The sequence below is a fragment of the Apus apus genome, chromosome 23, assembly GCF_020740795.1.
Source record: "Apus apus isolate bApuApu2 chromosome 23, bApuApu2.pri.cur, whole genome shotgun sequence".
In the NCBI taxonomy this organism is placed as follows: domain Eukaryota; kingdom Metazoa; phylum Chordata; class Aves; order Apodiformes; family Apodidae; genus Apus; species Apus apus.
The window spans coordinates 2,914,107-2,923,460 of NC_067304.1; the positions used below are offsets into that span (position 1 = coordinate 2,914,107).

At 52.8% G+C, this 9,354-nt stretch overlaps 1 protein-coding gene across 1 annotated transcript; it reads left to right on the forward strand.

The window, feature by feature from the left end:
- The first annotated feature begins 207 nt into the window (after nt 1-207).
- RPS10 (ribosomal protein S10) lies at nt 208-7,358 on the forward strand. The gene is made up of 6 exons (XM_051638815.1): nt 208-275; nt 1,242-1,391; nt 2,186-2,357; nt 5,809-5,886; nt 6,656-6,711; nt 7,270-7,358. Exons 2-6 carry the CDS (start codon nt 1,242-1,244, stop codon nt 7,309-7,311), a joined length of 498 nt encoding a protein of 165 aa, XP_051494775.1. The 5' UTR covers nt 208-275; the 3' UTR covers nt 7,312-7,358.
- The last annotated feature ends 1,996 nt before the right edge of the window (nt 7,359-9,354 follow it).

Below are 9,354 nucleotides of genomic sequence, written 5' to 3' on the forward strand. Positions count from 1 at the left end.
ACACGGGGGAGGTGACACGAGTGGGAACCTGGTGGTGGATGTGAGCAGTGGGGACACGGGGGAGGTGACACGAGTGGGGACATGGAAGGGATGTGACAACGTGGAGGACACGGCACCGGCGGGGACGCGGAGGGGGCTGGGCTCGGCGGCGGCGGCAGCTCCCATCAGGCAGCCGCGCGGGCACCCGCTCCGCCCGGGGTCCTGCGGGAGGCCGGAAGTGGCCGCGCTGCGCATGCGCGCTCCTTTCCGCTGCCGGGCCCGCCGCCGCCGCCACGGTGAGGCCGCGCTCCCCGCCCGCATCCGCCCCGCATCCGCGCCATCCCGGGGCGGCAGCGCGGGGCCGCTGCTCCGCTGGGCCGGGGAGCTCCGGCCCGGCCCCCCGCGGGGAGATTTCCAGGGTGGGGGGAGCTAGGCCCGGGCTGGCAGGGCGGGAGGGCCCGGGGGGCACCGGGCCGCGGGGAGGCCCCGTTACCGCGGGCCGGGCAGGTCTCAGGCCGGCGGGGGTGGCAGCTCCAGGCTTCCCCCCCGGGTTGTGGGAGCCCCGTTGAATTCCCAGCAGCGGGAGCGGGTTTTCCACCCCGGGAAGCGGCCGCGGGGCGGGGCTGGGGGCCGGTTGCGCTGCCCCACCGCTGAGCAGCCCCGGGAACGTCCCCGTGTCCCGGGAACTCGGCGCTTCCCCGGGCTCAGCCTGTTAGGAAGCGCTGCCCAGAGGGGTGTCCCTTGGCCGGGGGGCTGCCCGGCCCCGCTCCCGGCTGCCTCCGCTGCCCTGGGATTTCAGCACAGCAGCAGGAACGTCCTCAGGTCCCCGGGCACCTGGTGGAGCCAAAACCTGCCTCGCCCTGGCTCTGCCTCGGCCATTGGCTCCTGTCTGACTGCCAGCAGCTCCTCTGCCGTCCTGAAGGACTTCAGTATTCATGATCCCCTCCCGTGGGAGGTGTCCCTGCCTGCGTGGGGCTTGGATCTAGAATCTTGAAGGTCTTTTCCAACCCAAACCATCTGGGATTCCCTGATCACAAGTGTCACCTGCTTGGGTTACCTTCCTGGGAAGGGATGCCCGGCTGCTTGGGTGCTGGGATTCCTTCAGGAAGTGTTGATAGCAGACAATCATCGGGGGAGGGAGGGGTGAAACACAAGGCTCTTCACACAAATGAGCCCTGTTGTTATTTGCTGACTTCTGGTAGAGTTCCCAGAATGTTCTTTAAGCCAGCAGTGTCCCTGCCTGCTCCTTCTCTCCTGTTCAGATGTTGATGCCCAAGAAGAACCGAATTGCAATCTACGAGCTCCTTTTTAAGGAGGGGGTGATGGTGGCCAAGAAGGATGTCCACATGCCAAAGCACCCTGAGCTGGTCGACAAGAACGTGCCCAACCTCCATGTCATGAAAGCCATGCAGGTCAGGAGGCATGGGCTGGGGTCCTGGGGGGGATGCTGGGGTCCTGAGGGGGGATGCTGGGGTCCTGAGGGGGGATGCTGGGATCCTGGGGGGGATGCTGGGATCAGGCCATGGGATTCAGGCAGAGGGAAGCATTTGATGATCTTGAAGGTCCCTGCCAACCATAACTATGCTGTGATTCTATGATTGAGGGGTGGAAGGATAAAGTGAATGCAAGTGCAGTCATTACCTCAGCAGAACCAAAGGAAAGTGAATGTATTTTAGAATAAAGCTTTTAAATAATAATGCTGTGAGTTAGTGATGTGAAAACAGAGCAGATCTCAGGGTGGGCGTGTGATGAAATAACAATGAGTGTGTCCTGAAGGGGCTGAGAGTTAATTTTTTATAAACATTGTTAACTCTAAACATTGTTTTAAAAGCTAGAGGGGGGACACTGGTTTGATTCTGAAAGGGAGAGCTGGGGAAGGACTTTGGACAAGGGCAGGAGTGAGAGGACAAGGGAATGGATGAAAAGTGGAAGAGGGAGATTGAGGCTGGACATGAGGAGGAAATTCTTTGCTGTGAGGGTGGTGAGAGCCTGGCCCAGGTTGCCCAGGGAAGCTGTGGCTGCCCCATCCCTGGCAGTGTTGAAGGGCAGGTTGGATGGGGCTTGGAGCAGCCTGGGCTGGTGGGAGGTGTCCCTGCCCATGCAGGGGGGTGGAGCTGGATGATCTTTAAGTTCCCTTCCCACCCAAACCAGTTTGGGATTGCGTGATAAGGATCATTCATGAAGTAACGGAGAATTCTCCCTCTAGTCTCTGAAATCCCGTGGTTATGTGAAGGAGCAGTTTGCCTGGAGACATTTCTACTGGTACCTGACCAACGAGGGCATCCAGTACCTGCGGGACTATCTGCACCTGCCCCCTGAGATTGTCCCTGCCACCCTGCGCCGCAGCCGCCCCGAGACCGGCCGGCCACGGCCCAAAGGTGAGCCCAGCCCGGGCTGCTGGGGAGGAGCCTCAGCTTCTGGGGGTGGTGGATCCTCAGCTTCTGGGGGTGGTGGATCCTCAGCTTCTGGGGGTGGTGGATCTTCCAACTTCCAGCCCAGACTGCTGGGGAGGATCCTCAGCTTCTGGAGGTGGTGGATCCTCAGCTTCTGGAGGTGGTGGATCCTCAGCTTCTGGAGGTGATGGATCCTCAGCTTCCAGCCCAGACTGGTGGGAGCTGCTGGGATTCTGGGATGTATAAACCCTAAAAGATGGAGGAGACACGTGTAGGTTTTATGGCTTTTGTGTTTGGGTCACTGGGCTACTGAAAAGTTGGAGAGGGCTAAAGAAAGCCTTGAGGCTGACTGGGGGAAATGGGTGTACTGTGCTGTAGACCTGTGGGTGAAACGTTATTCCCAGCAAGAATAACTTCTCCACTTGCAAATAACAGGATTAATAGCAAAGTTTGGGTTGCATACCTGCCTGTTTTGTCCACACGAGGCAGAAGCTGCACTTTTTCCTTGTGGATGGTCAGACTTGGTCTTCTCTGGTGACAAAGTGAGTGGAATTATTGAGAGTAGGAGTTTGAAACCACATGCTGTGGGGTCAGGGACTGTTTGGTGTCCAGACATGGCTGAGGACTGAGATGGGGGTGTCTGTGGCTGCCAGGGCTCTTCCAAAACTGTTGGTGTCTTCTGGGAAGAGTCTGCAGCAATCCCCACAGCTCATTGTGTGCACAGCTGGTCTGGTCCTGCAGATAGGGAAATGCTTGGTTTGGCTGAGTTATCTTCAGAAGAGTTACCTGGAAATCTGTGGAGTTCAAAGTGGAGTGGCCTTGGCTGGGGTTGTCACCATAGGGAACAAACTTGAAGTGGGATATGGGACGTGGGCACAGGATTCCATGGCTTTACACCAGAGCTGAGCCTGGGTGCTGGATGTGCCTCATCTATGATAACTGGGGTGAAATTAGTTCTGTGAAGTTGGGCACCCCCAGCTCTGGCTTTATCAAGTCCACTCAAGGAGCTGTTGGGGCCAGTCAGGTTGTTAAAGCTGCCTTCACCCATTTCAAGATTGACACCAAATACATGTGGTGTGCTGGGCTTGGAGTTGTGATCTTTATTATTTCTTGGCGGGTTTTTCATACCCCAAAGTGAAGGAGATGCCAGTTGTGCAGCCAGATGTGCTGCTGGTGCTGAATTCTCAGTCTGCAGCTGCCTCTGCAGGGGCACCTCCCCACAAACGTGCTGTAGATTCATGGCTGGGATCTATTCCCAGCAAGTGTTCCTCTCCACTTGCAAATAGCAATATTAAATGGCAAAGTTTGGTTTGCAGACCTGGATATTTAGTCCACATGAGCCAGACTGCACTTTTTCCTTTGTGGATCCCTGATATTTGCCTGTGAATGGTTTGTGAGCCACTTTGACCCCTTTGTGGTGAGCAGAGCCACGTAGCAGTGCAGAATAAATAAACTGGAGGTGGCTGTGCTGAAGCCACCATGACCCTCAGTTCAGTTTGGAAAAGGTTATTGTGTTCCAGGCTAATAATTCAGAGTAGGAAGAATGATCATGTTGTCCCTGAGGATTTGGGAATGCTCTGGAGAATCCCTTCTCTTGGGTTTTCTTGGTCTCTTCTCCAGTAGCAGAGAAGCAGCACATGGGGTGTAACATTGCCCAGATGATCTTTGGGGAGATCAAAACTTCTGGAACCTTAGAGAAAAGGAAAAACCACTGCAGCCCTGGTTGGCAGAACAGCATTGCCAGGTCTCCAGGGACAAGAAAGGTTTCTTCTCCCTCCAGGCAGAAGATGGTGGATCTCTCCATCTGGTGTGTAGCTGCCTCTTGTCTTTACCAAGAGTGAAGTTGGAGGGTGTCATCCTGCCCTTAAAGCAGGACAGGGAGTGCTGCATGACAAAGCTCTTCTGGTAGAAGGTGGGAGTCTGCTCTGCTGCTGCTGAGCTGTTTTGTGTCCTGTCCTGGAGTCCTGGGGACAGAGGCTGTGGGCACAGGGTGCTGAGGAGTTCACCTGCACCTCCTGCCATTGGCTTTTTAGCTTGACAAATCCGTGGGACCGTCTGCTTCAAAGGGAAGAATTGCATTGCAGCTGGGAAGGTGATGGTGTCTTTGATCTCTGAGCAGCTTTGGATGTGACCACAGTTGCTCTGCAGATGTTGTGCTTCTTCACAGAGCTGAGGAAACTGCCTGTCTCATGGGAGGATGGGGCTCACAGCTCCTGCCTAAGATTTGCTCAGGGTTTTTGTGGTGAGGAAGCTTCACTTGAGCCTTCTTCAGTGTTGGTCACCTTGTTCAGTTTGCACCTTGGCAGGGTTGACTGGTGGGGCAGCCCCAGGAGCTTGTGCTGTTCCTCTGTGGAGCTGCAGAGGGGAGTGTGGGTGGTGCAGGACCCAAGCTCACAGGTCTTGCTTGATCTCTTGGGATCTTGGGGCCTTTTCTTGTATTTCCACGTGGTGCTCCTGACTTTCTCAAATAAGGCTTGGTCCCAAAAGCCAGGGGAATTAAGTCTAAAGCAGGTTTTAGGCTGCTGTGTGTTTGATATTTGCAGTTCATGTCTCTGATACAGATGGAACTGAATTGTTGGGAATTAAGGATGGTCAGATGTGAAGTGTAAAAATAAAACCCCATTGGCCAGAGCTTTGCTGTTACGGTTGAACCTGATAGGAAGGAAGGATGTAGAAGCACTTGCAGGGTTGTGTTCCTCTTTGTAATAAAAGCATCTATTCTGTAATAATTGTATAAAAACCCCCTAGTGCCCATAGTGTAAATCCAGCCTGTGGAAGTGCATGAATCCTGTTTCTTGCAGCTTGAGGCTGGTCCTGCTTTGTGGGAGCAGATTTCATCTCTGAAGCTCAGGGTGAAGCCACAAGAGCTGGGCAGATGCTGGCAGTCCCACCACAGCTGTTTCCTTCCTGCAAGTGTTCTGGTTGCTATTAATCTGATGCTATGTAGATAATCTGCACTTAGTTTTATTAATCTATTCCACTGGGGAGGATTTGTGACACTGATAGTGTGTCTGTATTTTAGGCTGGGATCAGAGTGTCATGGAATCGGTGACTTAGCTATGAACAAGCTTGTTAGATATGACAGATTCCTTGTATTTTTTATATTTATTCTTGTAATTAATTGTTTTAGCCTTCAAACAAGAGATAGAAGCCTGTTGAGATGATGCTGTGAGTCCGTTTTTCACATTATTTAACTGCAACCCAAACACAAGCTGATGTGCTTGGACTGATACACCCTTAAAGCAACGTTTTCCTTACTCATCACTGCTTTTGTTTGGGTTTATATACACTGAGCTGGCTGAGATGCAGCTCTGCTGGTAACTCTGCTGCTTCGCTGGGGTTTCTTTTCCTCCTGGAGACACAGGGTGCACCTGTGACATGAGGTGTGTGTCCCCTGGGTGAGCAGTGTTCCTGATGTGGCTCTTCTGACCCGCAGGTCTGGAAGGGGAACGCCCCGCGCGCCTGACTCGGGGAGAGGCTGACAGGGACACCTACAGACGCAGTGCTGTGCCACGTGAGTGTCCCTCCTGGAGCTGGGTGACCTTGCTCCTTGTGCAGCTTATCTCTTTGGGAGAATTGTCTTCAGAGTTGGCCTCCTGTCAAGAAGAAAAGGGGAAAATTAGACTCCTGGCGCAGCTCTGGCATTTACACGGCAGAGTTTGGATCTGCTGGTGGACGATTCTTTTATTGAATTTTTGTCAAGCTGGACTGTGGGATTTTCTCTGGGGTGGGTTCAGTAGCTCTCTAACAGTCTCAAAGAATCATAGTATGGTTTGAGTTGGAAGGAACCTTAAAGATCATCCAGTTCCAACCCTCCTGCATGGGCAGGAACACCTCCCACCAGCCCAGGTTGCTCCAAGCCCCATCCAACCTGCCCTTCAACACTGCCAGGGATGGGGCAGCCACAGCTTCCCTGGGCAACCTGTTCCAGGGTCTCACCACCCTCACAGCAAAGAATTCCCTCCTCATGTCCAACCTCAATCTCCCTCTTCCACTTTTCATCCATTGCCCCTTGTCCTCTCACTCCTGCTCTTGTCCCAGGTCCCTCCCCAGCTTTCCTGGAGCCCCTTCAGGCACTGGAAGGTGCTCTCAGGTCTCCCTGGAGCCTTCTCTTCTCCAGGCTGAACACCCCAACTCTCCCAGCCTGAGTAACAGCCATTTTTCTTTGCTATATTTCACCTCCTTTTTAGTCCTCTTTGATTGTAAACCTTAGATTCCAAGCAGGAGCACTGTACTTAGGGAGTGTTTTCCTTGATGAGTAACTCATCCATCTCTCTCTTCAGCTGGTGCTGACAAGAAGGCCGAGGCTGGTGCTGGAGCAGCCACTGAATTCCAATTTGTGAGTATTTGCATTTGAAATTTGCTTCCCTTTTTTGAAGCTTTGATTAGGAGAAACTGGATAGGTCCTGTCTGCGTGCTGGGCAGTGTGGTGCCCCTCAGGTATGCCAGCTGGGGTGAGGTATTTGGCTCTGGTTGTGTATGAGAGGCTGGCATCCTTTCTGTCCAGCTCTTCTGCTGCATTCCTGCCAGGGAGACTCCAGGATGGCCTCACTGCTGTGACAGGAAGGCAGTGACATGTTTGAGAAGGAGGCTGGGCTCTCTGGAGGAAACACATGATTTTATACCTCAGAAGTAGAAGAGTTTTAGACCTGGTTCACAGGGCTGGCTGGGATGGGTTTGTTTTGTTGTTGCCATCACTCATCTGGTTGACCTGTGTCAGGTCTCAGACAGCTCAGAGTTGGGCTGTGCTTGGAGCAGGGGATGTTTGTCAGAGTAAAGCAAAGCTGAGGAAAGACAGCTCGTTCTGCTGTGGTGTTGGTGGTTCCTGCTGCTGTGTATTTGCTCCTGTCACTTGCTGAATATGGTAACTTCTAATGCTCTTCATTTTCTGTTGCAGAGAGGTGGATTTGGTCGTGGACGTGGTCAGCCTCCTCAGTAGAACTTCCTGCTCATATTTTGTGTATAATAAAATAGGTGAAAATGCCACCTGGGTTGCATGGCTGTGTCTTATTAAAGTGCCTAAATGGGGAGCAGGGAGGTGACTCAGATCTTTGGTGTGTGTGACAACAGCAGTGGAGGAATTTGTGATTAGAAAGCAGGTTATAGGAAGGAGCTTTGTAGGTTTGGTAATTCCTGACATAGGGTGTAGAGGTGATTCTTAGGGAGGAATGAGGAATGTGGCTTGATGGCAGCATAGAAACTCTGCAGGCAGTTTTCCTGCTCTGCCCAGGAAGACACTCCTGTCTAGTCATTCCCAGTAAAGCTGGGCTGAAGGACAATTCTATTTTGCAGGCAGGGAATTCAGGAAGTTGAGCTGTGTTGGCCTGAGGCCCTGAGTGAGTGGGACACAAGCAGTGCAGTCAGGTGGGCCTGCCCTTTGTCCCATCCCTGAAATCCCTGCCTTAATGAACCCTGGGTTAGGGAAGATGAGGTGATCTCTGGAGCTGAGCAGAGCTGGGGTTCCCCTGCACTGTGCAGCCTGCCAGTAGATGTCACCAGCCAGCTAATAACAGGATGATGCTAATTGGGAATGAGATTCTGGGGCCTGCTCAAGGAATGAGATCTGGTTCAGGGCAGTTTTAACAGCACAGAAGTGCTAGAAACAAACCCGGGGAGAAAGGAGTTAATTCCAGTCCTGGAATGGTGGGCATGAGACTGTTTCTGTATTGCATTTTGAGGGAGTTGGCTCTGGAGGTTTCACATCTACTTCAAATCTGTTCCAAATCTTTGCTTCAGCTGATCCCTCTGCCTCCGTGGAAATTTGTGGGTTACAGTTTAGCTAAACCTAATCCAGACTAACCTGCTCAATCCCAGGTGACTGGATTTAGCCAAGATGCACTTCATGGCCTTGTTCTTAATGCAAATATGCATTAAAGCAGCTCTTTTTTTCAACTCTGCTAGTGATATTCTTAAAGTTCTGGGTTGTCTGCATCTACTGGGGCTTTTTATTCAAGTTTCTGCTTATTTTATCCTACAGCCTGGAGGCAACATTTGTACTTGCTCTGCTGTGCATTTATAGTTGTGATTGTGTTTGTGAAGCCCTGTGTGCTCAGTAAAATGTTTTGCTTCCTGTGAAATTCAGCAGCTGTTTAAAAAAAATCACCTGGAGTACTTCAGTGTGTGGGGATGGTGTGAAGTGCTGAACGTTTTCTTCCAAAAGAATGTTTGAATTATTAAAGAGAAGATCCAAAGGAGTAAGTAAAAATTGCTTTTGCTTTGGGGTGAAGGACACCAGTCTAAATAGACTCCTCCACCAGGGAAGGATGACTCCATGTTTTTAATCTTGACCTGCTCTCCTGACCCACCAGTTGGTCCAGCCTGGGATGGGAGCTTGGTGTGGAAAACAGATCCTGTCCTCATCCTCTCACAGTTTTCAGGCATTCAGGGATGATGGGATGGGATTCTGGAGTCATGGCTGTTGACTCCTTTCTCAATGGTGCCTCCCCAGATGTTTTTGTGGGATTCACGCTGGGAAAAGAGCTTTTTATTCCATGTACGGGGGCTGAAGATGCTCAAGGCTACTTTGCTCACCCTCTCTTTTTGAGTGTGCCCTGTTGAGTGGAGACCAGGCTGCTGAAGCCAAATCAACGTTGGGCAAAGACTCCTCAGAGCAGGACTTGACCCTTGGTGGGTGTTTTCCTCCTGGGGAAGCACCCAACAGGGGGGCTGGGGTGTACAGCAGCACCTCTCTCCCCGTGCCAAGCAGCCAAGCCCTGCCTGCGGGTGTCAGCAGTGGGATGATAGATCTTAGCTCTTCCTGGGGAGCAATTTGGGGGCTCACAGGTAAAATCCTGCCCTGGGGCTGAGGCCGAAAAATGCCCCCAAACGGTCCAGGCATGTGCAAAAGGGGGGTGGGGGGGCTACAAGGGCCCCCCGTGAGGTGGCTCCGGGCTGAGGCCACGCGGCGTGCAGAGGAGCCCTCTCCCCACCGCGGGGTGCGGGACCCCCGGCCCGCCCCCTCCCCTTTTGTTCCCCGCGGGTA